This window comes from Leptosomus discolor, chromosome 18 (genome assembly GCF_034619465.1).
Source record: "Leptosomus discolor isolate bLepDis1 chromosome 18, bLepDis1.hap2, whole genome shotgun sequence".
Classification (NCBI taxonomy): domain Eukaryota; kingdom Metazoa; phylum Chordata; class Aves; order Leptosomiformes; family Leptosomidae; genus Leptosomus; species Leptosomus discolor.
Window position 1 is genome coordinate 9,876,709 of NC_141408.1, and position 27,654 is coordinate 9,904,362.

The 27,654-nt window shown below is 51.2% G+C and overlaps 1 protein-coding gene across 1 annotated transcript; it reads right to left on the bottom strand.

Moving 5' to 3' along the window:
• Positions 1 to 87: 87 nt before the first annotated feature.
• On the bottom strand, positions 88 to 27,654 carry CPD (carboxypeptidase D). Its single transcript, XM_086475053.1, has 21 exons — positions 26,984 to 27,654; positions 24,216 to 24,463; positions 16,317 to 16,459; positions 15,398 to 15,567; positions 14,437 to 14,804; positions 13,829 to 14,020; positions 12,741 to 12,908; positions 11,457 to 11,566; positions 10,934 to 11,036; positions 10,315 to 10,457; positions 9,574 to 9,743; positions 8,676 to 8,987; positions 7,221 to 7,416; positions 6,831 to 6,966; positions 5,855 to 6,004; positions 5,330 to 5,425; positions 5,171 to 5,235; positions 4,879 to 5,010; positions 4,309 to 4,494; positions 3,898 to 3,997; positions 88 to 3,224 (listed from the first exon to the last, which is right to left on the bottom strand). Exons 1-21 carry the CDS (start codon positions 27,652 to 27,654, stop codon positions 2,998 to 3,000), a joined length of 4,086 nt encoding a protein of 1,361 aa, XP_086331179.1. The 3' UTR covers positions 88 to 2,997.

Here is a 27,654-nt window from a genome sequence, read left to right on the forward strand (position 1 = left end):
CGTCCCGATCATCATCCCCGGTTCCCTCCGACCGCCCAGCGTCCCCTGCCCTCACTGGCCCTCGGAGGAAGAACGAGACAACCCAGGTGGACATCAAAATAGCTTTATACCGATTATTGGATCTCAGTATACAGGTAAAAAACCAGAGGGCCCGGCTGAGGGCAGAGCCAGGCCTCACCTCACGCCGCCCCGTCCCGCTTCCAGGAAAAGGCGATTCAAGTCCCTTTTAAAAATGTACATTTGAAGGCACAGTGCACGGACCGACATGCTCCAGGGATAAGCATCCACGGGCGACCGGCTCCTCACCAAAAGGGGCACGGGCGCTCCCAGAGATGGATGGACGGACAGACAGACCGCGGGCAAAGGGGGGGCCGTTCCTGCCTTCCCAAAACTGGTGCAAAAGGGCCCCCGTGCTTCCTTGCTGCAGCTCCAAGCACACAGCAAGAGCCCGACACCCCACCTGGTCGTGCTGCGTAGAAAAGTCTCACACGTTCGCAAAACATCTCAAACCCACTCGCCTTAAAAATGTGCGCCTAGTCCAAGCTAACTGCAAAATAGGCTCTCAGGGAAAGGGCCAATTCCTAATGAGACTTATTGCTAGTGGGACAAAGCAAGGCCAGCTTAGTCTGTCACCTGCTGCCAGAGCAAACAAAGCCCAAACGGAGCCCTAAGAGCCCTTTGCAAACTCAACTTTAATATAAATTCCCAGCTGTGTCTCTTATTAAAGCCCTCAGAAGCAGGGAAAGTTCAGAGATAAAGGGTTAACACTACTGTGTGCTGGTATGCTGCAGCCCATTACACATGGAAAAGGGTCACAGCTGAGGAGCAAACCCCCGCCCCTGCTCAGCACTGTGAGCTGGGAGCAGGCACAGAGATGCTCCTGACTCCTGCAGAACAGAGGCAACAAGAGCAGCTCTTTCACACCCCAGCGATGTGGGATGGGAGCATGGGGAATGCTCAGCTTCATCGCCCTGTTCCCAGCACACACGTCCTTCTTGCAATAGAATGCCCCGTGGACCAGGGGAGAGGGTATACTGGTGTCTAAGGGTTATCTTTGTCCCTCCAGACAGCTGCACAAAATCAGCACGTGGTTCTGGAAGGGCACCTACCACACACAGAGGTGAGGAACAGCTCCCTCCCCAGGTGACACGGCCCAACGGCCTTCAACAGGGAACCCGCTGTGCTGTTCCCCCAGATACCCGGTCAGAGCCCTGCAGAACAGACCTCATCATACATTTAGGTGCAAACACCCCACCGTGGCCACCCACATGCAGGTTTCACTAGTGGCCTTCCCCAGGCTGCTGTAAAGCAGATCAGCTCAGGGCAAAGTAGATACCTAAAATGTCGCTGTGCCAGGGTCCTGCATCCCGGAGCTCAGGTCAGTGGGGCAAGAATTAAAAAAGAAAATGAGCAGCAAGAAAATAAGTGCCTCTTCTAACCCCAGCCTTCTGCCCAGAAAGCACAGGAACGTCAGAGGTGCATAAAAGGCTTTGGAAATCAAACATTTCAGCCATTCTTCCTTTCTGGACATCCCTTCTATTCCCCACAAATCCCATGTGTCTTGGGACAGAGGAGCTGCAGCGTGCATCCCAACTTCCTGCCAAGTGCTAAAAAAAAACCCCAAAATTTGGCTGCTTTTCCCTTCTCCTTCAGCACAGCCGTTCAGCCCTTCCTCACGCCTTGCACACAGGCCCCCGCAGCAGCAGCTGACACAACCGCAGACACACAAGCAGGTGGAGCTCTTGCTACATACTTCAGAGGCCTGAAGTAGCAGAACAGAGCCAAGCCAACAGGCTAATTTGATGCCTACCGGTGCCAGAGCTTGATGAAAAGGTGTTTCCAAAGTGCTCTGATCACTAAAAGTTATTCGGTGGAAAATGGCAAATGGTGCAGCTTTTCTTCAAAGTTTAAGACCAAAGTTGAGCCATGGATACTCCCATGACCTCTCCCTGCTGCTTCAACAATGCTCAAATACAAAGCAGTGGTCAGATTTCACCGTTTCCTCCTGAATAGTGGTGGACTTGAGCAAAACTGATCAGGTGAAGTCAGTAAACATTTGCTTTTCTACTGTACCCACCACCATCGGTTTATCCATTTGCTTAGAACAACCTTCAGTCGCTCTTTCAGACACCGTGCTGTTGTAATGCCAACATGAGACCCCAAAGGCTGAGTCTACTACATAAACGAAAAGCAACCACAGGTGATGGGGATAAAGTTTCTTTCTCCCCCAGAAGTCAGGAACAGCAGTACCACGGAGCTGGCAGACAACAGAACTTTGACAGAGTCCACTGAAGCTCTAACATTTGCTCCTTTCTCCAGCTCACATCAAGAATGGATGTCATCTTTCCCAGCTTCCAGGACGCCAAGTCACTGCCTGGAACCAGCAACATGTGAGAGGTGCTCCACAACCACTCTGCAGATCATAGCAGGTTACAGCATCTCATGGTGGGGAAAAGCTCCAAGAGAGTAGCTGACAACCAAGGGCTCTTTTTTTTTTTTTTTTTTTTTTTGGTCTTTTGTCAAGGGCTGCTCTGCAGAACGTGGAGCGAAGTGAAGGATCTGGCTTCCCCCAAGTACGGAGTGGAAAACATGAAATCAAAACAGGTAGAGAAACTGCTTTAGAGTGTTGTAATTACGACTCCATGCAGGTCTCAGGGCACTTCCCCATCATCTGCTCGCTGCGTTGAGATGCTGGGGAAGTGCTAGGTACTCTGCCGGCCACCCTGTTAAGTTGCCTTTCAAACAACATCACGTGAACCTCCAGAGCTTGACCCAAAAGTGTAACAAGCCATGTCCTTAGCCCAGACATAGCCTCCAACACCCACCGATTTGCACCTACATAGGAACAGTGCAAATAGCAGAGGGAAGTTGGGAGTTGCCACCCCCACCTCTGGAGGACACATCCTGCACGCTAATGTTTCAGAAGTGAACCACAGGGATCGCCCCCTCGCCACCGGGTCTGGTCCGTGGGAACCCTCCTCTCCCGCCCGGGAGGTGTCAGTGTTTGCTGGAGTACAGTGTTTCTTCTTCAGTGTCTGTTTCATCCTGGAATTCGTGGCTCAGGAGGGACTTCTTCGAGCCAGTGGCCATCATGCGGATTTCATCCTCGTAATCATCGTGGTGCTGCCGGAGGCGGTGGAAGCCATCCTTGTGTCGGTTGGACTTAATGGAGCAGACGCACCAGATGATACAGGCAGTGAGGACCAGAGCAGACATGCTTGCACCTGCCAGAGAGAAGATACTGAAGTTAAGGCCATGTTCCCGCACCCCAGAGGCTCCTAGGCTTGCCACCACCTCTCTTCCCTTCTACAGTCACAACCACTTTCCTCGCTTGGCCGTGACCCTGCTCCTTCCTCCTAGGCCACAGAAGACATGCCATGAGAGCGCTGCTCCCAGAGCAGGACTGCACTAGCTTTATGTTCTGTGCTCGCAATCTAGGACGGCATCACTGAGCTCCTCTGCAAACCACTGGGTATAGGCTCGAGCCTCCCCAGCAGCTGCCACCTCGCCCAAAAAAAAAAAAAAAAAAAATTAAAAAACCAAAAAACAAAAATCTCTTGATGCTTATCTGGTGCCACACCACTCAAAGAAAGCTCAGGGAAGAAGCAAGATCTCCCAGATCTACGCACAAACAGGGTCTCCTCATTCCAGGCATCTCAAAAGTCCATTCTGGACCCTTCAGACCCCCCTGCAACACTTTCTCTCTCCCTCCCATCTGCTAGCCTAGTCTCACCAGATCCAAGAGTTGTGGGACCAGTTTGCAAGGACAAGCACGTGTTCAGAAGGGAAAGCAGGAGACGGCTTAAGTCTGCAGGCTGCTTTTCCAGTTCAGTGAAGGGTCATCGTCAGCATGAACCGGTACAGAAAGCAAAGCTCTGATCAAAAGCGTCACTTTACCTGCAACAGTTACCACCAGCTCCCTTGGCAGACCAAATATCCTGTTTTCCGCGTCAAACACAATGAACACAGAGCTGGGTGCATCGTGACGTACAAAGACCTGCAGGAAGATACAAGAGCTCAAGCTGTCTCAAAACTTGCACCCTCGTTAGGTGTCCAGACATGAGAGATACTTGCTGACCAGGGCAGAAGCGGGCAGATGCCAAAGACAAGCGCAATGGAAAGAAAAGCCACTGCCCAAACCCACCCTGCTGCGCTGGGAAATTCTCCATCCATGGTATCAGGGCAGACAACAGCTGCCCTGGACACATAACCAGCAGCTGAACACAGCCAGCTAGGCAGAGCCCGCATAGGGACGCTTTTACGTGACAGGGAGTGGGAGGAAGATCTCCGATACGGATAGCTGCATACCTTGACATGTTTGTGCTGGTAGCCGTCAGCTATCACATCGATGTTGTGCAAACCTGGAGCCAACAGCACGTGGAAATAGCCACCTTCTTTAGTAGAGACCCTCATACCTTCATTAACAACAATGGTAGCTTTGGAAATTGCCTTGCCACTCTTGTCTTGGACAAACCCATGGACTCCCTTATGAACCTGAAATAAAGCATTTCAAACACTTCAAGTTCAGATCCAAGTGTATGACAAGTGTTTCTAACCAAAACAGGATTGAATCTTCCCCTCAAGATACGGCCCGTTCTCCATCCCTGACCTCTATAATAAATAAAAGTGCACCACACTGCAAGGACTGCTCAGCCCACTGTGAGGCAACACGGCACAGATGTTTAACTCTTGCGTCAACACATTTCCTGGTCACTTGCTGCCTCTGTTCAATCCATTCCTCATATTCCTCTAAATTATACGTCTGTAATTACACAGCACCGATAAAAACACAAAGACTCTCCACGCTGCTCTCTTCCTCTCCCCTGCCCTAGCACTGTCACTCCTTGCCAGAATTTCCTCCCACAGACTGTGGCTCACCTCCACGAGCATGCTAAGGAGAGATTTCCTGTGGTCTGCCCACAGGCCGGGAAGCTGTCCTGCGCTCGGGAAGTAACAGCAGCTGGTATAAACAGTGATCTCAGGACAATGACCAAACATAACGCTGAAATCCTGCAAAAACCAAAACCACAGTTACAACAGAAGGGGTGGCATTTAAAAAGCTTTGCGAAGTGCAGCCGGAGGTGGGGAATTTTTGCCCAGACATCAGAACAAATATGCTTTTTAATGCTTGTTCAGCAGAGACGGAAAGCCTTGTGTCGCGGTGAAGTACCTTCATACTGCCCAAGTGACTGTGCCATTCAGAGCCACGGATCACACCGCCAGGAATATTCTCATCTGTGAGAGCAAGAACACGGCTGTCAGGCAGACCTGCTCCTGGCGGAGTCCAGCACAAGCTGATGGGGGCGTTAAAGGATTCAACCAAACATACCTGACTTATTTGGACAGGATGGCTGGCCCAAATGCATCAGTGGATGGTTGTTTGCATACAGAGATGCCAAATGCTTCAGTGTTTCTTTGTTCTCCACTACAAAGAGAAAGGGGAGACTTCGAGAGAGCAACTCCTATTCACTGGGCAGAGGGGAGGGGGCAGATTCCCACTCTAACCCCATCATCCTGTATTAAACAGTGACACACATTGTTTCAGGTGCATTTCAGATTTCCTTTAACACTGAGGGGTGGTATCAAACGCAGACTTTACACTGGCTTTGGCAGAGGAAAGGTTGAAATGCTGTTGTGGGAACAGAAGTGGTAAGTCTTCTGATCCCTAGCTGAACCCTGTGAGGTTTTATAGCTTTACTTAACAGATTGTCGACTCCACAAAGGGCTGAACACAAAAGGAGGCTACAGAACACCAGCAGCACAAAAACCTCTTATACCATGTGGTCACATGAACTTCTGCAGAGACGGCCCGAGGGTAACTGTGTCTGCAAGGCCCTGGAGGAGTCAGTCATACCTGTCTGTGCTGGCTTATCGTATGGGTAAGTGACAAGCAGAGATCCTCCATCTAGTGCAACAGAGAGGCTGAAATCCTGCTTCAGTATCAAGTTCTCTATGATGGCTTTGGTCTCAGGCTCTCGTGTCCCCGAGTACCGGGAGTAATTACCTGTAAATCAGAACCACACATAGAAAAGGGAATTGACAACAGTTTCCTCTGCTATTCGAGAGGCCAGCAGAAGCACATTGTTTATTTATGTCTGAAATGTAAGTCTGCTGCATGTATTAAAAGGCATTTCTTAGATCTCAGCAGATGCACCTGACAGATCAAGTAAAGCACCTAGTTCACACTACCCACGGGGGGAATCCATCTGCAACGCCAGACAAACGCAACACATCGCTGTTTCCCCGAGCTGTTTACTTCTGTGCTGCAGCGGGTATTTCATGTGTGTTTGCTCTCCTCAATGTCACCAAACTGACGTTTTCTCCAGAAGATGTTGGGGATGATCCCAGCCAAAGCTGGCCAGAGAGAACGCTTTGTCCCCAGGAGGGGTGGACGTGGCACTGATACAGTGCTATGGATACAGCAGACAGTCACAGGGAAACCAGAAAAGCAGGGAAAAAGGAGCCTGTTTCTGGGGAGCATGAACAGAGGGCATTATTCAGAAATCCGGGGTTGAAAGAAGCCAATTAACAGGAAAAATACATAAGGTGTTGTCCAACCTCTGGACTATTCCTAAACAACTCCGCTTTGCCTTTTCCTTGCAAATAAGAACTTACAAATTACCATCTGTAAGGAGGATCCTTTGGAAGCTTCCCAGCAGCTGGGCTGCCTGGGCTCCAGGGCAGGGGTGCTGCTCTCTTTACAGGTAGACACCCCCGCCCCATAACCAAACGACTACACCCACCCCTAGAGCAGCTAGCAGGAGACTTCTACAGCAGCCTGCATTTCTACAGAGCCACTACACATCACTTCGCTTTAGGTTTTGCTTTACTTGTGAAGTCTGTGTCCAGATCTCTGCCATGAGCATTAGTCTGGCCTATCTTCGATGTGCAGCCTCTCTCCTGCGCTATCTCACGGCCGTCTGGATTCAGGGAAGGCACAATCACAATCCGCGTTCGGTCAATCAGCTGAACAAGAGGAGGAGAAACAGTACATAAAGCGCAATTAGTAGGGTCCGTTCTCTGTGCATCTCATTTGCCTGGACTTCACCCTAGGACGAGGTTCCCACTCGCCCCGTGGATCTCACAACATCTCCCCGTTATGCAGGGGATCACTGTAAGCCACAAGCCAGTGTTAACAAGACAAGTCTCTCCCAATAAGCACTGTCTTGTCAGGATATAGCTGTAAGGCTCCAAGACGGTCCCTTACATTGCCTCCTCACCTTTGTAACAGCAGCATTCTTCTTGTAGTTCATGCAGAGAAATTCTGCCAGTGCCAGGAGCAGTTCTGTACCAACGGGAGCATTTCCATGAATACCAGCAACAAAGCGGATCTTGGGCTCCTCCGGCTCAGACTGGTTGGGCTTGTTGGAGATTTCGAGGGACCAGATCTGACGGAACTCGACGCTCTGACCCAAACTGCCGAGAGATGAGAAACCGGAGCGTCAGCTCAGGAACCGAGCCACGCTCCCAGCCTGACCTGATGGACAAACTCCGGTGTGGAAAGGAACTGCTGCCTACCGCCGTAAGGAGGCTGCATAGACAAGTGACACACGAAACACAACCACATCGTAAGAGAAAGTTTGCAGCAGCACTGAAGAGAAATCACTATGAACATCAGTTTGAACAGGACTATCCGTGTAAGAACGTATCCAGGTCCAGATGCACAGCACACCCAATGCTCCCTATAGCTCTATATAGCCTATCACACCATGATAAATGTGGAACTGCTAAATGCCTCTGTGCTTCCAATGCTGTTTTGTTTATGTTTTGGGTTGTGGGTTTTTTTTTTTTTTCCCTTCAGAGCAGGATACATCTGGACATCAAACTAAATATAAAGCACCCGGTGTAGAGGACAGAAGCAGGCCTATTTCCAGTAACACAGAAGTTGTTGCTACAGTCGTGCCATTAAGTTAGCAAACTGAATGCAAGCAAAGCAGGGAACACAATCAGGGCTGATGCAACTGGAAGGACAATAGAGGCTACAGATCAGAAAAGCAGCCTTGGCACCAGCAGGGACAGCACATGAGCACGTTGTGCCTGGTAACAACAAGCAAATGAGGTCTCGGGACAAAGAGATTTGTGCTTTCTAAGGCTGACAGAGGGCAAGCGCTACAGGTCACAAAGGAAAGCAGAGGGCTGCAGCAGCTGGTCTCCTGCAGGAGGGCAGAAACCTTGGCTCAGGGCAAGTGAACTCAAACACATCTTGCACTACTGAATTAAAAAATCTGAGAGCAGACAATCAAAAAAGGCCATCTGAGATTTGCAATTGAAATTTAATCACTTTTGCTGGGGACTCTTTAGCAGGGTGGATGTCAAAAAGGATTTGGAAAATGAAGGAAATAGAGCATGGAGCAGAGGTATTTGCAGAATCCTGGGATATCAATGCTGGGAATATCACCAGTCCCAGGCACCCCTGGGGAGCTGACAGCACCACAGGTTTAAGTCAGTAAAATGAGGTCTCAGGAAAAAGCACGCAGGTGCCTCTGTGAGTCCCTGCAGCCAGTGCTCTGCCACCGTGCCCTTACACGTGGGGCTCCCTCAACTCAGGGGCTACAGGGAAGGGGAGGGAAAAGGTCCCCATCTCTGCACTGCATTCATGGCTTGTCACTTCACTACTTCCACACCACAGGCTACTGCTCAGGCAGGAGCTGAGCACTGCTGCTTTGAGTTTTCACCTGGTGAGATTTGTGATGTGCGGGTAGTTCAGATAGAGGCCGCGGAGGAACTCAGAGAGGTCCTTGTAAGGGCGGTATCGATAAGGAGAGACATCCCCCGAGGAGGTAAGCAGGAGGCGCTCCAGGCCATTCTCAGCAGAGAGATCTTTGATCAGGGTCTCGAACTCCTTCTCGTTGGGGTCGCTGGTGTCTGGGGTGTTCAAGACTGGCACCTTCCCCTCCTCCGCTTTGATGTCTGTCCGTGAAAGAGTGAAGTTGACCTGCACCCCACCTTTGCCGCCAACTTCCACCGTCTTAGTGACTGGATCATACCTGCCCAGGGAAGAGAAGGCACAAGAAAATGTCAAGCATTTTGAGACCTCACACCACAAGCCACCACTCTTCCTGACTAGACACTCACACGGGATTGCTACTGCTCCCCAGCCAAAAGTGAGAAGCGTAAAAATGAAGAGCAAGAACACTTCAAAGGGACATGGAAATGGCAGGAGGACAGGGAGCAGCTCAGGGTCCAACACGGCGCTGAGCTGCTTTTGGCTCAGGTGTTGCAGTTACGTGGCAGACTGGCAGGACAAGAAGTCAGACTGCTTTAACATAGAGGTTTTGGCAGTGGGTGAAGTGATGAAGTCATTTCTGCAGGCAGCTGCCTGCAAGAGAATTTCCCCTAAAGACCCTGAGTTATCAACTCCTTCCCCATGCCACTTCCAAACAAGTGAAGATCTGGATTGTACACCGGCACCAGGCGAGCTGTCTTTGACAGCAGGGTAGCATCGCACCGCACAGGCCAGAGGGCAACAGAAACACCCATGCCTACGCCTGCTGTAGGCAGAGGCGATGGGACTACTCCTGACGGGGAAGTCAGTCATGCAGCTGTATGCTCCTTGTGCCACGGCTCGCTCACCCTCGGGCAGACGCTGTGATTTTGTACGTCCCCTGGACCAAGAGGCGCCAGTAGTCTCCATCCTTGTAGGTGGTCACCGGGTGGTTGATGTCAGCAACGCTGATGGTGGCGTTGAGAATGCCCCTTCCGTCCATGGCATCCAGCACAAATCCCCGGACGCCGCGGTGAACCTGAGCACAGACCCGGAGCCCTGCTGAGTGCCAGCTCGTGCTCTGCCCCCCGCATCGCTGGGGGAGCACCGACACCCACAGCCCACCAGCTCCCAGCCCAGGAGGTTCAGGGGAGCAACATGTTCCAAAAGGGTTCGGGTTAGACTCGCTAGCAGCTGGCATGGACAAAGATCACCTGATGGTCACACCACAGTGAGCAACTGTTTGGCTCAGCGTGCCACCACAGCGCACTCTGCTCCACGCCTTTGTTTGCAGGCACTACCACCAGCCCTGACCTCAGAGGGGAACAGCACATAAAGGCCACTCCAGCCTAGGGAAAACCAAGTTAGTGGGAAATAACAAGCCCACACCTGCATCACCTGGCTGCTGTTTCCATACAGATTTCTGGTACGTGAGGAGGAGAGGAGAGGAGTCGAGACCTGTTCTGACGGGGATGATTTCTGTGGAGCAGGTACCCAGACTAGCCAGGATGCAGCACTCGCTTCAGCCCACAGATTAGCCTGTTCATTCTGGCATGTCTAATGTAAACCCCAGAGGCAGCTCACACAATTGCTCAGGGTCAGTGTCTCACCTGTCTCATGAACTGGAGGAGAGATCGGCGGTTCTGCTCCCAGTACTTTGGCAGCTCCTCAGCTTTTGGGTATTTCACACAGCCCAACTCAATGGTCACTTCAAAGCAGTTTGTATTTAAGTAATTCCAGTCTTGCATTCCACCTACAACGGGAATGCAAAAAAAGTTTTGACAAAGTCTCCTGAAGGCAATTGTACCACAGCTCAGGAAAACCAAAATACATATCGGATAGTAGAGAAAGATGAAGTACAAACTACAGCATGCATTTTATAGCTGAAGAGAGAAGGCTTTTACACAGGGCAAGATTCAAGCTTCAAAGAGATGTCAAAACAGCAGACAAATAACCATCCTTCTTGTAAATACCTTTCATGCTAATATACTGCTGTAAAATTTTACAAAACCATTTTGCTAAGAGCCAGAAGAAGTACACTGTAAATTCCTTCCCCCAGGAATAACTTTATCTGGGTACATTGTTTAAGAGGTTATAAAAGAAACCTGAGTCCCAGTAATCCGGTCTGACCAATGCAGAGTTTACGACCGATCAGACTAAATTTTTTTTTAAGCTGCCCATGCACTAACTTGAAGGTAAATAGTGCAAGAGAGTTAGGGTCTACTTTACCTGGAACATTGTACCACTGAGCCCCATTAGTGATGCCGTGGGGGAAGTACTCAGTGGGGTACATATCCTTACAAGGGCTTCCCTGATACATCTTTGTGTTTTCCTAAAAAACGAGAAGCAACACGTGAAGCTGAGTCTACACTCTACAGCCGCTGGCATTTTGGTTCTAACATTAGTCACACACTTGGGGTTACCAAACCCAGAGGCTCACGTAGACATGTGTTTGTACGGCTGCTGCACAAACAGACTGCGCCCACACCCAACCCCAACCCACAGACATCCCTGCTCCCTTCCCGGCCCACGCACAGCATTTCCTACCACCCTTCGGTGTGTCGGCCCCCATGCCCGCACAGAGCGCTCCGTCCACCCGTGGAACGGGAGCCTCCCACAGGACCCTTCTGCTGCGCCTGCGACACCAGCACCCCCAGCACCTGCGCCCTCCTCCACCAGCCGCTCAGGAGGTTCCCGACGGCATCAGGAGCTAACCCAGCAGGATGGGCCTGCTTTCCCGTTAGAGCTTTACCTTGGAATAGGAAAGCGCCAGCTGCTGAAACACGGCATCGTCTGGGGATTTACTGTATACGGCTATTCCTTGTTCATCATCATCAAAGGGGTAATTAACCACCAGAGAACCTGCAGGGGAAACAAGCTTTGACTCGTACTTGCACACTTTCCAAGTGATCCCTCAGCCTAATAAGAAAAGTTTTTCTTTTTCTTCAAAGAGTGTCAAGTCTTCTGTTTCTCAAAACATTAAACAAAGCATTAAGCCCAGTGGCTAGAAAAAGACAACAAAAGCACAGGAAGAGATAAGACCACACCCAGCTGGGAAGGTGAACCCAAGCCACGACACAAGGTTTGGCTCTTACATGCAAGAGGGATCCATCCAACCTCGTTATAACCACTTTCACAGAGGACAGAAAGCAAGGGGAGGAATTTCCTAGAATGTGCCTGGTGCCCTCGGCCCAGCTGCTGTAGTTTTTCAGCCTTCTGGAGTTTATTGCAAGCACTGACCGATTGTAACATCTTTGGCTTACTGAAGCTTTCCCTAAGCAAGTCGTACTAACAGCACCGTGGAACCCCAGACACCACCGCTGCTGGAGAACTGCCAGCTCCCTCGTACCCACACATGGTACTTCTGCACTACAAAATTAAACGTTAGCACAAAGCAACCACCTGCAAGTTACCACAGCTACAAGCCAGCAGACAAACTGTCTAGGGAATAAGCTGTAATACAGAGACTTAATTTAGATCACTCCAAAAAGATAATTAAATTACAGCAAATTTCACAGTTCCGCCGTGCAATTCAAGGCAGGAAACCCTCAGGATTACATCTCGTTCCCTTCATTTTATAAATACTACGAAGCCTCCAACAGCCGCAGCACTATATCGCATTCCCAGACCCAGCTGCTGAGCAACTGCTGACGAGAGAGTCCATCCCCATCTCCCAGCAGCAGTGCGCCAGCTACTCCCCAACGCACGTGCTCCCTTCAGAGAAGTGCTTGCGATCCTCCCAGCAGCCTCTTCAACTCCCTACAAGCGCGTCTGGGGACACAGTTTTCACCCTCTGTTTCCAGTTTCTGATCCATCTTCCAGCAGCACGAACAAGAGAGTTGATTCACTCTTTTTTTTTGCACAGGCCTTATCCCTGTTGCAGGAACCCCGTCCTGCCATTTCACAGCAAGGCCAAGGGCAGAGAGCTCTCCGCTAGAGCTCCTCAGTTCACGCCTAGACCACAGTGGAGATATCCCTGAAACTCCCATCCCTCAAACCTTAGCACAGAGGAAGGAGCTTGGTTTGGCTGACGTACCTCCGTGCAGGTTTGCTGAAAGCACAAATGGGTAAGTCTTTAACCAGGTCATCACAGCAAGAGTTTCTGGCTGCGGAGGGTCCGCGACAAGGAAGAACTGATCTGGGAAGTTCCGGTTCAGGTCATAGTTGTTGCTGTTGTTTCTGCCAACGGTACCTCCTCTGTCTCCTGAAAATTAAACGCATGTTCAAGCTTGTACCCTATGCAAGGTCCCACTTCAGGGCAGAAGCTTCATCCTCTTACTACAGAGCTTAGAACTAACAACCAGCAGAGAGCACAACAGTGCTGGCTTCCTACACCCCAGGGTGACAGGACCCCCACGCCCTCCTTCAGCGACAGGCCTGCGCTGTGCACAGGGGTGTCCAGGGGCCCTTTCAGCGGGCATTCACAGAGGCTCTCAGTGCCAGCCCCACCACAGGTACAGAAAGGCAGCGAACCATGAACAATCCCAGCAGCCGGATGTCACGACCGCAGAAACCTCAGAGCTCACCTTCTCAAACCAGCCGGGCAAGTTCTTTGTTAAACTTAAGCAGAGCTCTGCTTCCAGAAAATCACTCTGGACAGACTTTGTTCTGCCAATCTGCAAGAGCCACGCAGTTTCAAGGACTTCCTTGAAGGATGTTTTTGCCAATTTCAACATCACGATAAAAGTCTATATTATCCTTGGACAAGTGCTCTGCAGACAGCCTGGCTCCCACATCACATGTTACTAAGAGCATGGACCAAAGCACAGCAAGTATGAGCTGTGTCAAAGGAATGTTTTTTTTGGTTTTTTTGGTTTTTTTTTTTTTTTTTTAATAAGCCTTAGGATAGCCACAAACCATAGGGGGACCCACAGAGGGGCAGCATATAGCACTGCTGAAGCATACAAGCTCTCTCCAACAGCTTCAAGCATCAGTTGACTGCTGGGCAGCGCAGGGTCCACCCACTCATCCCACAGCACGCACCAAGTCCCCTCTCAGCCTCCCTGTGCAGAGAGCACTTCTGCTCCAGCAAGGCCTCCAGATTTCTCAGAGAGGTACCATGAACGCAAAGACTTCCTGTCAGAGCTAAAAACCCCACAGACGTTTCAATGCAGGCAGCAATACCTTCCTGAGACTTCTCGTAGCCATCAGGGTTCATGGACGGCATGATGTGGATCCGTGTGCTCCGGACCAGGTCAGTCACTTCAGGATCTGTGCCAAAGTTCTTGCAGAGGTATTCAATCAGGTTCAGGAGAAGCTCTCGCCCCACAACTTCATTCCCATGCATGTTACCGATGTACTTGAACTCCGGCTCACCTGCAGACACACGGCCACACCAGAGACAATTATAACCACTACATTAAAGCTTGGAGACATCTCACCACCCTGAGCACGGCGCTCTCAGGCCTTTCTGCAGGGCTGGAGGGCGTTTACTCAAAATTTACCCTTCTGCTTCCACAACACCAAGGATGACAAACATGGTCTTAGGGAAGCCCCTCGGTCCTTCTATCCCCAGAGCTCCATGACCAGTGTAGACGTCCCCAGCAACACGCTTTAACTCACACTAACGCCACCCACTGCACCTAGTCCTTTTAGAAAGGATACTCCAAGGAGCAGCTCAGTCTCTCTTCAGACAGGCGCCAGCTCTACGCTCCTTTTTGCTCCGACCGCAGAGTCTCCCAAAGCAAAGGGTCTGTCACTAGTGCCTTACCAAGAGGGATTTCCCATGTTACCTGCTTCATGGACGCCAGGGTTGTCAGAGATCTCCATTACATAGAGCTCCCGCAGCTCCACCGACTTGCCCACAGAGTAGAGCCGGGTTATGTTGGGGTACTCGCTGGCGTACCGCCGCAGGAAGATCTCCATGTCTGAGAAGTGATGGTGGCGGAAGTCCACAGGTTGGACGGGTTGATGGAGAGAGGTCGGGCTTGGGGCCTCTCCCTGCACAGGGGTGGGGGCGATGGTAGGGCCGGGAGCAGGCGTTGCTGAGAACTGTGTGACGTTAAGAGCTGGTGGCATTACAGTTGGCTGCAAGGAGAAATCCATTTCTGTTGCATCTCCCTCCTTCACCTCGATGTTCTCTCTGGTCACTGGTGTGTAACTGTGGAAAAAAACAGCTGGCTTCAGCAAGGAGGCTCTGCAGAACAGAGGCCAAAACCCCCTACAGCCTCTCCACGACTCCAGCCTACTCCTCCCAACCCGAATGCACTGGGATGTTAAGAACCATGCAAGAGATTCACCAGCAAACAAGCTGACAGGACTCATCCCACTGCCACTGGATGCAGCTATGCTGCTGTCCTTGCTCTGTCACAGAGGCACGAGTTCCTGTCTAAAGACTCCCCAGGGAAGAAGCCCCAGGTATATCACAGGGCTAGCCCAGGGGCAAGCTACGCATTCACACCCACACCTGGGACAACAAAAACTCTTACTGGGGCGACCCTGCTCTGCTTTCTCTCTTTGCCCAGAAAGATGGAGGATGATACAAGCAATCAAAGAAAGGCGACAGAAATGCTGTGCACCTAACAGCACCCCGCATGGGGTGAACAAACACAGCTACATCTCTAAGCTGGAGCCCTTTACTCCTGCAGCTTCCAGCCAAGCCCCTTCAATACACAAGATGCTTTGAGAGAAGAAATCAAGTGAAGTAACATGAGCAGTTGGCACTGTGGGTGCAGGCTGCCACAGAGACATTACCCCATTACTACTGCGGTCACGTTGTAGGTCCCTGGCACAAGCAGTCGGTGGTAATCGCCAAATTTGCCTGCTGTGATGTTATGAGCAATACCAGCAACAACAATAGTGGCATTCTCCAGGCCAGCTCCGGTGACTGCATCCCTGACAAAGCCTTTCACGCCGATGTGGACCTGAGGAAAAAAACGCAAGAGCCTGGCTGAAGACAAGCAACATTAGGGGAACCGCGTCCTCAGCCAGCAATACCCCCCTGCCCTTCCCCAAATGCAGCAGAGCAGGACAGCTGCCAGGCAAGGACACCCAAGGGCCCACGATTCAGACAGTGCTTGGCAAGATGGCAAGGACAGGAATTCCAGCATGCACTGGGAAGGCAGCAAGATCTCAGAATCGATTCTCCCCAGCAAATCCTCTTATTCATCGACGTGGGCATGCCACAATATGAACACAGCAGGGTTACAGGCCATATCGAGGGACAAAATGCAGCGGCCTCCCTTCCCAGCCTAAGCTGTCACCTACTCAGCTGATACATGGCCATCTGGAGACAGCCTGGCAGAGGACTCTGCAAGCCAAGGTCTCAGCAGCGTTGGTGCTTTTCAACATCACTGGAGACTCACGGCACTGAGGTCATACAGGCACTCTGCACTACTTAGTGAGATCCACACTGATCGGTCCCTTTGTCTAACGCTGAACCCCACGAGGCCCCTCTGAGCTCTGCTATCGTGGAGGATGTGGGAACTGTGGCAGAACCACAGAGATACACAACAGCTTTGTAGCCACCAACCTCTGCACAGCAACTGCAGCAGCTGTGTTACCGCATGCAGCAAACAAAGCCACAAGAGCAACTGAACGCGGCGCTCTCAGCCCACCACGGACAGGCAGGTTTCACAGCTGCTGCCCCCGTGCCCAGCCCAGCCCATACTACCTTCTCAATGAAAGCAAGGAGAGACTCCCGGTTGTTCTCCCACTCCTGCTGAAGCTCGGAGGTCGGTGGGTATTTGCAGCAGGACAGCTCCAACGTGATCTCAAAGCAGTTGGCCCACACATAGTTGTAATCCTGCATCCCACCTGAGAAAATGAGGCAGAGATATGTCCTAAGAGCAATGTACAGACATCTCTCCACAGCATGCAGAGCTTTCCCGGCTTTCAGCTTCCCCCCCAGCATCTCACCACGATGCCACCCTAGCCCAGAGCAAACAACCTAAGGAGAAAAGTCAGATCAGATCATTGTGACAGTCTGTGCTGGGGGAGACTGGGCTCCGTTTCTCCCAGTAACCGGCACACCGGGCTATTCAAATCAGCTGCAGGCACTTCAAAGATGACAGTCCCGTCTGTCTCACTGCTCTGTCAGCTGAACTCAGCAGCACAGCACTTGGAAATCCATATGGGCTCGTTTCACTGTGAAGGCATTTTCCAGACACTACAAGTCCTGGATGCCAGGGCAGGCACACCGGAGTTTGAATATTACTGCTGCCGAGTCCCATGCTATGCTCGTCAAGCCACCTTTAGATTTGTGAGGTTTTCCTGCAAGAGAAGTTACTCCCCCCCCAAAGTGAGCTCAGGATGGAAAAGAACACCCCACACTATCAGCCTAGGAGGTGGCAGCTCAAATCTGCACAGCGAAATCAGTTTCAAGGACCACACACTGTTCTTCTCCCCCCCCCCCAAAAAAAATCTTAGCAAGCTCTAGACGAGACGAGACCAATGCTTCCCTTTTCTACTTCCACAGCTGCTCTTTTCCTCCACCTCCTTATCTGAAGGTCTCTATTTGTTTGATCTTTAGAGCAGCCCTAGCAGAAAGTCTGATGAGGTCTGACATGGTGACTGCATACAGCAAACTGCAGCAAGTCACCTTCAGGAAACTCTCCTCTTGATCTGGGTGGGCAGCAATGCCTTCCTCACCACTGAGGACTCCTGTGACCCCACAACAGCCAGGTCCTGCAAGAGGAGAACAGGACACAGACTTGTCCACCTGGGAAACACGCTCTTTTCCCTGAGGCCTGCAGCCAAGTCACCAGCCTCCTTGCACATCTCCTCTTTAAGGCACCAGTCTCAATTAATTTAAGGATGTTGCAGCATCTGGGGACAGCTCACTAGCTGGGTGTTAAACCAGCCAAACCTCCACAAGCATCAGAAAACTAGAGTGCACAGAGCTGCTTCCCAGTACTAAGCTCGCCTTGCTATTCTTGCCCTTCCACAGGCACCGCCACAAATCAAAAAGGTCACCTTGTTCCAGCAAGTGTCCTGACTCCATTTGCTGAAGTTTACTTTCAGCCCTCAGCAAGCAAACCTGTTTCTCAAACGGGAACGAATCATGTACCAGCAGGACCTGAAGTCCGCAAGTATCAACACTCACGATCTGGAGCTCAGACTTCAGCATGCTGAAGACTGCAAATGTTCAGCCCTCTAAACATTTGTGGGAGTTTTCAGTAGTAAAAAGGACATTCTAAAAACATCACAAGTCTGTGAAACAGGTTTCAGAGTCACCCTGACAAATCCCACCACAGGACTGTAGCCAGATGCCACGGCCATATGAGAGGATTGTTACCACCACCACCAAATCAGGCAGTTGGGTCAGTACGGAAAACACACCACACTAAGTTTTATGCGTGCTGATGATATCTTCTGGGTTACTCAGGCTTGTTCAGCTACAGTCCAGGCACACTGGCATGCCAAGGCCTAGGCCACCACTTCCTAGACAGCTCCATCCCACCCTGCGCAGCAGTGCCTGGAGCCACTCAGCCCACTGGTGTCAGCTGGGCACAGAGGCCCAGGCAATGAGCCTCTTCTGGATGAGGTTGAGGAAGTCAAACTGGCTCTCAGAAGCCGATCTGTCACGGAACAGCTATACAACTGCTCTGCAGGAGGCAGATGCAAACTTCAGGAGGAAGGCAAGCAGAAGACAGCCTGTGGCACATGTCATGGCAGCAGCCTCCAGGACCCCAGCAGGCAAGCCCGTCAGAAATGCATACCTCACACTCCCATCCTTAGCTTTGTCCATCACAGTGCTACGCTAATAAACCTCACTTGCTTTGTCTGAGCAGTTTCCTAATCATTCACAAGCTCCTTCACGAGCAGGGGACCTGCCAGGGTGCTGGCCAATTTACCAGCCAGAACGGATCAATACCACGATGCAAATGCACTACCTGGCATTTGCAGAGGCTGCGTTAAGGCACGGCCAGGAAAAGCTGTCAGCAGCACTTTACCAAGCAAAGAAGGCTTATAATAAATGTGGTGGCTGTGAGCATTCACTGTCCCTAAAGGTCAGGGACTGCTGCTTGGAATTCAATAGCCCCACTGCACTTGGGTAAAGCAGAGACGGACTGATGGTGTGCAGCAGGATTTAGAAGAACAGACCGCTGGGAAGACGTGCAGGATGGTACCACAACAAAGATGTCCCAGTTCCTCTCAATTCTTCTGGGAGCCTGCTGCCTGGGGAACACGAAGCTTTTATTGTAACAAATCAAATGTCACTTGCCACCAGAAAGAGCATTGCAGCTTGTGCACGGGCCAAGATCAAAACAGGAAAGAGACTTTTCTGCCCAGCACAAGGGGCCAAAAAGCGTTTGAGGACTTCAAAACTCCCAACCTCAGTTCAAGAGGTTAGAGGAACAAGGCCTGCAAATCTGACACGTACTCAGTTCTATTCGGCTCCTGTTACCAGGCTCAGAAAAGTAACCCACAGCAGGCTGCTCTCTCACCAGTAAACACCATGCAGAGTGAAACAATTTGCCAGCCTATAACCATCTGTTCATAGCAGGGCGTTAATGCATTTGAAAACATCCGTACGTAAACCAGAGCCATTACAAAGCACGTTTAGTGCTTCATCTGCCATTCAAGCAAATTTAGGACAGATGCTCACCCATAATAGAGCAGCAACGGACTAAATTAGAGCTTGCTACATCAATTTCAGTAAAACTGTCTCTGAGAAAGTAGTCCATTGCATGCCTGAAAATTTGGATTGTATCCGCTGCACATATTTGGCCTTCACACGGCCCCGCTGCAGAGCGGGACAGCTATTTTTACAGCATATGGAATTACGTATTTTTCCATATACCAGCTGCACAGCCTCTCCTGGCTGCGCAGAAGAGCTGGAGGGGTAAAGAGAGACCTGCACACAACCTACCACCAGCAGAGCACGACATTCAAGGAGCAGAGCAGAAAAAAGACACCCAAGGCAGAGAACTGCCAGACTCTAGTGCTTCTATTCTACCTAGCTGTTTGGGTAATATCTGGGATAACTTGCTGGATTTATTCCAGCCTTTTTTTTTTTTGAAGCACAGGGTGTCTTTTAGCCCATGCTGCGTAAAGCTTCAGCCTCCCAATGAAGCATCACACCTATTTTATGGGTGAGGAAAGCAAATCAAAGCGAGCAGCTTACAGGCACAGCAAGTCAGCCTGGCTGACAGTAGGTCACAAAAATGCTCAGAACAAACCTCTCTCCTGCTCTGTCCCACTCCTGAAGCACCAAGACTATCCTTCAGGCGAGGAACCCAGACCTCTTGCAGCACAAGTACTGCAGAGTTCACGCTGACAAGCATGCCTCTGCTCCCTGCCAGCTCAAACCAGGCAGCCAAGCAGGAGAATGCAGCTCTCTCGAGTCAAGCCTGGGGATCCAGATACCGTAAATACACCATGTGCCAGGAGAAGCCTTCCAGGCCAGCCAGGAAGGACTCTATTTGAAACTGCACTAAGCAGAAACCTCACTAATTCCAGCTCTCGCTGGAGCAGACATCAGAAGATGAGACCTGCACCTAAGTTAAAGTAGAGAAATCGTCGTGTCTGCTCTGCAGAGAGAGCAGGTGGCACAAAGCAAGCTAGAGACGTGATTAAATATGTGGCACAAGTTGCTGACTCTGTGGACAGAACTGATTGTCTTGTAGCATGAGACCAGGTGAGCATCAGCACCAAACAGACGGAGGAATGTTTCTGTCCATTTGTATGCAATCATTAAAATGCAATCATTAAAACTCAGGAGGAGGTGAAGTTTTGAGCCTCCAAATCCAGCAGCTGCACCACCCCAGAGGGCAGAGTCTTCCCAAAGCTGCACCACCCCAACAGTTCATGTTAGACGTAAAAAGAGGCATCAGACCTGCAACCATGAAGCCAATACTGTTCTCAAGAAGAAAGAAACCATTGCAATAAGAATTTTGTGAAAACACAAACACATAAGGGCAGCTAATTGTGCATATCCCAGAAAGACATGGCTGAAAACTTCTACCAGAGCTCTCACACTGTGCAACTGCCTCCTGCCATGCCCAGGAAACAGAGGCCACCACAGTGATGCCACGAGCACCCAACGTTCTCAGCAGTCATTTTAATTGCTCCGAGTTTGATGCCACTAAAAGCTGTTCGGAAGCTCAGTGTGGCTAGCAACCACAGTCAAAACAACCCAGTAAGCATGCGTGTAACCTAAATCCACTTTCAACCTGAGAAGTGCCTTCTGGTAGACACCAGAAACACCTCAAACACTCGGACATCAGAGAGTCCAACTAGCAAGGAAAATAACTTTTAGGCAGGGACTGCAAGTCACGACAAGACCTTCCAAGGCTGCCCACAAAACACCCTATGGAACGTTACCTTGACTTCATTCCTGAACCGGCCTCTTTACAAAGTAAAGGCAAGCATGTCCTTCCCACAGATAAGACTTAAGCAGTTTCTTAACCGCTTTCCAAGCATCACCTTGGACCATACACCAGCCCAGACTTGCACGTATTTTCTTGATCCGAACCAGCCACTCGGTAGTTAAAACCCCCAGAGGTTAAAAAGGAAGGAAGAGTAAGAGCATGCACAGCAGAGATAGCCTCTAAAAAGCATCCCAGTCACAGCCGGGCTTATCTATAGCGCCGGAACGCAGCAGCCAAGTTCAGCTGTCTGGCAGAGAGCCATCTTTCTCTGTGCACACTTGACCTTAACAATTACTCCAATGGTTTGTACTTGCCACCTCAGTTTGACACACATAAGAGGTTGTTTGCAAACCCAAATTAAAGCTAATGGGATCTGGCACTGGCATAAACCTGAACTGGTAACTCTGGGACAATGAATCCCGTGGCAGTTTGCTTTCCAGCCTGTTTGATTTCACATGATAAAACATGGCAGAAAAATTTCCACCTGTTGAGACATTATGTTCTCATTTCTTTGTTTTTCCTGGCTTTAGTTCCCTTGGAGCCTGCAGTCCCTCCTGGCACAATCTGATCCACGGGCCACAAGCACGTGCCCCGCACCGTTCACAGAACCGTGTGCTCTGGCTACCTCTAGAGCTCAGCGAGCTCCTGCAGGGTACTGGGATTTCCCCAACCTCATTTTACCACACATTTAAATTCTGCAATCACTGGGAAAGGCCTCCTGGTCCGAGTACGAGCCTCAGCAGTCCTTGGCACAGAGCTGAGAGAGTCAGATGACTCAATACAGCCACCGTGGTGGTTTTGCTGTTTCTGTCACACATGACGTACAACCGACTCCCCTTTGCCTACTCTTCATCCACTACTAAAAATAAATGCTAAGGCCTAAACCCCAAAGGGACACAGTAACTTCACACAACATCAAAATACACGTGTACTGGCCTCTGCAGTATCTGTTACTCATGTTCTTCCCTGGATCTCAGCTCCCGTGGGTTACACTTTATGTAAGTGCCTGGGAGGTGCTCCAAGGGCTGCCATCACCCTCCACGTGTGCGTCTTTAATAGCAATCAAATGTAAATTACCACTCCGGGGAAAAACCGTGCAAGTCTGCCAGCCTCAGCAATGCTCCACTCTGAGCGCTAGTGCCAGCGCACACTCCCTATAATCTCTGCCTGTGAATCGCCTACAGCCATCAGCACTGAGCCCGAGATTGTGGCTTGTCACAGCAGAAGGGTTTATTTCCGCAGCGGCTGGAAGCTGGAGGCTATCGGACATAACACAAACCACAGCGATGGCAGCACAGAGCAAACGGGGCTTCGGTTCACACCTTGCCATTTCCTGTGAAAGGAAAGTAGGTGAAACTTCTTCTCTGCTTGCGGGCAGGGCAAAGGCAACCCGAAAGGCTCATTGCACCACAGCCACTAGCCAAGTGTCTCACATCCTAGCAGGAGGATGAAAAAGTTAACCCTGCAGTGAAAAACACTGCTGACCTGGGGCAGCAGAACAGAGGCCCAAAGCTCTGGAACCACCCTCCCTTCAGGGGACACCCATCCCACTTCATTACAAGGGCAGAAAACCTTAGAGCTGCACCTAACAAACCTCCCGACTAAGGTGTCTGCCGACAGCAACTGCCACGAGAACAAGGCAGCACAGATCATCCAGGATATCCTGTTCACTCGTAAGCAAATTCACCAGATTAAACAATCCTTTCTCCTGCTGGACTTTCCACAGCAGGAGAGTGAACCTTGAGCCAGCAAACACCAGGGCTGGTGTGCTCAACAGGGTGGAGGGAAGGAGACAGCTGCTAGAGAAAGAGATAAAATCGCATCTTATTTGAACACAACATCTTATTTAACCAGTGAAATCCTGGGGAATGATTCAGGCACTGCTGAAGTCAAGACTTCCTCTTCCACAACAGGGGTGACATATTCAGGCCGAATCATGGATCCCTCTCCCTCCTTCCCAAGCAAGGTGGATGCAGGGTTAAGATAGGAGTCAGCTCTATAGCCCATGTTTCGGAAAGACGCCATCTTATTAGAATTTGTTAAGCTGTAAGCTCCGAAGGATAAACAACATTCGATGTCGTTGCTTGCTCAGCACTCCTGCCATCACCCCTCAGCCCTAGCAGGCGGGAAAGCAGAACAGTCCGGGCGCAGCAAAGCCACGTAACTTCTTCGTACCGTTTATGCAAGGTCTTTGTTGTGTCCTCACCACAGAAGTTCCTGCACTGGCTGGGGAGGCCACGGTTGTACAACATCCGCTGAGGGGGCATGGCAATGGTATAACTTCTAATGACACAGCCAAGATTTCTCTTCCCACCAGCCCACAGAGCCTTTTCCACAAGAGCATCTCATCATATCAATGGTTGTTTAAATCCCATTTTCAGCAACACGGATGCACACAGAGCAGCCCAATGTGTGGCTGAGCCAGGTCGGTCACCTCCACACAAGCAGAGCAGTGGCACTAGGAGGCAATTTACTTATATTCAGATCACCTCCAACGCAGCTGCCTAACGGAGGGATCAGGAGCTCTCCTAGAAGCCCCCAGCAGACTGAATTTTGGATCCCTTCTAGATCCCGCCGCACTGGACAAGAACGGGCCGTGCTGGTTGTCACACTCTGCACAGGTCTAACAGCAGAGCAGTTCACAGAAAAGCTGCCTACCCCACTTCCAGCAAGAGCAGCTCGGTTAGCTCAGACCACGCATTTAAATTTTACCTAGTTTTACAGCAGGCTATTATATAACCATTTACCAAATTACAAGTTTGGAAGTTAAAAAAGACCTCACAGAATACTGGCACTGGTTTAATACCTTTAACGATAGTTTCCTCTTTTCTGTATCAAAATTTAGTAACCAACCAGAGACTTAACAGCAGTTCATTTGGCAAACGAAGCCTCCCACATGCAGGATAACTCTCCAGCATCTAACAGGGTCAGGAAGAATTCTCTAGTTCGCTGTGATCTCTTCCCAACAACATCTCCCAAGCTGTGATTCATCAAGCACTTACTGGTGTGCCCATGATGCCACCTCCCTTCATTTCAAGCTGCTAGAACACATTCATCCCTAAAAATATCACTTCACCCACCGTCCTTTCCTCAGTGATAATCACCACTGGTTTGGATGTCAGTTCTCCGTGGGAGTAAGAAACTATTTCTACAAGACACTCCATTAGGTCAGCTCGCGATTCGCCAGCACAGCTCACCTTCTACATCATACCACTGGGCACCGTTTGTGATACCATCTTGGAAGGTCTCTTCCTCTTCGCCAGGGCAATTGGGTTTGCCAGTTCTCATTATGGGGTGATGCGACGCGTAAGCTTTTGCCAAATATTTGAACACTTCGTCATCAGCCGATTTACTGTAGATTCCTGTGGGCTTATGTGTGGGAGAGTCATCATAGGGATAGCTTGCAACCACTGAGCCACCATGAAGATTGCCGGAGAGCAGAAACCTGGGGTTGGGAAGAAGAAGAAGAAAAAGAAAGAGTCATACTGGAACAATTTCTAACAAGAAGCTGGCTACAGCCACCCAACCAGTTATTCTGCTGCCTTCCCACCCAAACTGTGCTCTCAGGAGCCTCCAAATTTCTATTTGGGATCAATGAGGCAAAGCGCACCCACCGGCCGAGCCGCCCAGCAGGAACGCTACTTTGGAAGAGGAAGCGATCAGACCCTGCTCCAGCAGCCCTGCGCAGGGAGAACGGCTGCGGAGCTGCAGCTACACCGAGGTTACACTAACAGATACACACTCGTCCGACATGGAGTTGGACAAAAAGATACGCTGTCCTGGGAGACGTATCCCCGACAGCCTCCAACACAGCGAGGAGGATTAGCAGAGGGTCTGAACAGTGTCCAAGAGGGAGCATGTGGGAGAAGTCAGCGGATTTTTGCAATAACCCAGCTTTCAGGCCTGGTTTATTCACTCTGCAAACTCACATCTGGCATTACTGGAGATGAAACGAGTTTCTTGCTGCAGCTTAAGACAGAGCCCTCAAACTCTGTGACAGACAAGCAGCGCCCTGTGCATAAAGTGATGTACACAGCTCTTCGTCAAGCTTTGAGCAACACCTGGTGTGTACAACAGAACCGATTCACACAAATAAGATCCAGATGTGTGACAGAGCTGTTAAAATCCCAAGTCAGAAAATACAGCACAGCATGCCCTACACCACACTTCAATTTGATCACAGGTAGCATAAGCATTTCAATGAATCCCAAAGGTAGTTGTCTCTGCTCTTCCTCTTTCCACCAAATACAGCACTGAGGGAAAAAGAGCTCTCCTCCTCATTTGGTCAAGTGGGATTTAGTTTCTGAGCAGAGGTAACGTGACCAATACCTTTGCCTTGCTTAAAATAGCGCACACGAATTGCATTACACCCACTATCTCTTTTTTTAATCAAATAGTTCTGTTCACCCATTCATTTTTCTATCAGCGATTATGTTAAGTCTAATGTACCAGCATTAACTGGTGCTGCCAGGCAAAGGGGTGCACAAAGCACCACGTTCTTCCTGTTTCACCCTGGCTTACGTGTAAATCCCACCTCAAACACTTGCAAAAAAAACCCAAAAAAAGCCCAAAGTACTTTCAAAATTATATTAAGAACATGCTTGACTTTCTCTAGTAACTAATTTTGAGTTGAATCAAGTCTGGAGGGATTTTCGTGCAAACTGGTACACCAAGGCTGTCCCAAAGGATCCTCAGGACAAGCAACTACCGGTGCAGTTCATGAAATTCCTCTAGAACAATAATCCCCATAGGCACTGCCATCCACCAAGTTTTAATAAACATAGTTTGTCCAAGCAACTTTTGTTCCCTAAAACTGAGCAAACACTATACAACGCTGAACGTTGTGTGTGTTGGCTGGATCCAACCAACAGCCCTACAGTGTGCCATGGCCATCAGCTATCCCCTCTGTTTCTCTCTCTGTCCCCATTTGGGGGAGGACCACGGTTTGTTGCAGTGCACTGCTCATGTCCGATCACACTTTGCATTCTGGCATTCTCTGCCCAACTTCACACGGTTGGCGGCGCTGACCTTAGTGGTTTGGACCTTCCACAGTTCTCTAAAGAAGAACACAAAGCAAATGAAGAGACAGTGCCCAGCTTGGCCACTGCACTTTCCGGGGCTGCGCTGGTCCCCAAACCAGAACTGGGCTTCAAAGGCACCATTTCCCCTCCTGGGCTGCCCCAACTTCCCACCATTCACCCCCTCGGAAGGTGAAGGCTGATCGGGTCAGCGCAGGAACTTAAGGCTCAGTCCTGCGTGCCTCAACAGGAGGACGGATGGGGAAGAGGGATGCAGGAGCAGGGCCTGTATCTGGAAACACTGCTGCACAGAGTGTTATTGCTAAACCCAGGGAATTTTCCATGAAACACAAAGATGGGGAAAAGCAGTGTTCCACACAACTCTCTCCACAATGTTTGTACACAGACCAGCTATACACTTAGCCCCGAATATTTTAAGCATCCCACAGCTCATGGTGAAAGCATTATCAGCCCCAAGAGCAAGACCCACAAACAATTTCAAGAAGAAGCAGACGTGAAGTTTCCAGCCGCGGGCTCCTGGAGAAGGGAGACACGTAGATGACCAGGGAAACCTGGGTGTGTGCAGGGCACGGGCTGTGCCCAGCGGGGCTAGCGTGGCTCCTTGGCAGGTGCACAGCAAAGTGCGGCCACCAAGCCTCTCTCCCGCACACGCCTGGTCACAGGATTGTCCCCAGCTGCCATAAAGGGCCAACCCAGCACAGGAGGCAGGCTGGGGAGAAACTGGTGGGAAATGGCTTTTCTTCCCCGCCCCTCGCCGCACCTCAAGCCCTGCCAGGGAGCACTGGGAACGTCTGAAAACGAGCTGAAGCCCCCAGGGAGCGGAGCAGAGGGTCTCCCCTTCCCCGGAGAGGGGTGCCAGTGCATAGGGGAACCGGGCGGGGGGGGGGGGGGGGGTGTTGGAATGCTGCCGGCCGGGCCGCACTCACTTGTTGCGGCGCATCCAGGCGATGAGGGCTTTCACCTCGGGCACGGGCTCCAGGTCGGGTTCGGCGATCCCGAACTGGTCGGGAAAGCTGCGGTTGAGGTCGCGGCCGCGGCTGTTCTCCCGGCCGCCCTCCGCGCCGCCGCCGCCGCAGTCACCCTCGTGGGCGCGCTCGAAGCCGTCGGGGTTGAGGCTGGGCAGCAGGTAGAGGTCGGTGGTGTTGAGCAGGCGGCCGATGCGCTCCTCGCCGTCGGCCCAGCCCCGCACCAGCTCCTGGGCCAGGCGGAGCAGCAGCGGCCGCGCCAACGGCTCGTCTCCGTGCATGTTGCCCACCAGCTTCACCTGCGGCCGGCCGGGCAGGGCCGAGCCGCCGGGCTCTTCGCCGGCCCGCTCCGGTCCCAGCCCCGCCGTCAGGCGCAGCACCCACAGCGGCCGTCCTTCCACCGACTCGCCGATGCTGAAGAGCCGCGCCAGGCCCGGGGGAGCCGCGGCCGCCAGCGCCCGCAGCGCCTCGCCCAGCTCGGCCGAGTGCAGGTACCGCAGCGCCTCGCCGGGCACCGCCGCCTCCGCCTTCTTGATGTGGACGGCGCGGGCCGGGCCCAGCAGCAGCGCGCAGAGGAGCAGCGGGAGCAGCAGCCGCCGCCCCCGGCCGAGCCCCGGCGCCGCGCTCGCCAT

Excerpts from the sequence above, each read along its gene's own strand:
- CPD (XM_086475053.1), bottom strand. The coding sequence starts at position 27,654 with ATGGCGAGCGCGGCGCCGGGGCTCGGCCGGGGGCGGCGGCTGCTGCTC. Across the intron at positions 12,909-13,828 it reads CTACGAGAAGTCTCAGGAAG|GAGACAGAGGAGGTACCGTT; the intron begins GTATTGCTGCCT and ends TTTAATTTTCAG. Across the intron at positions 9,744-10,314 it reads TCCTCCAGTTCATGAGACAG|GTTCACCGCGGCGTCCGGGG; the intron begins GTGAGACACTGA and ends GTCTGTGCTCAG.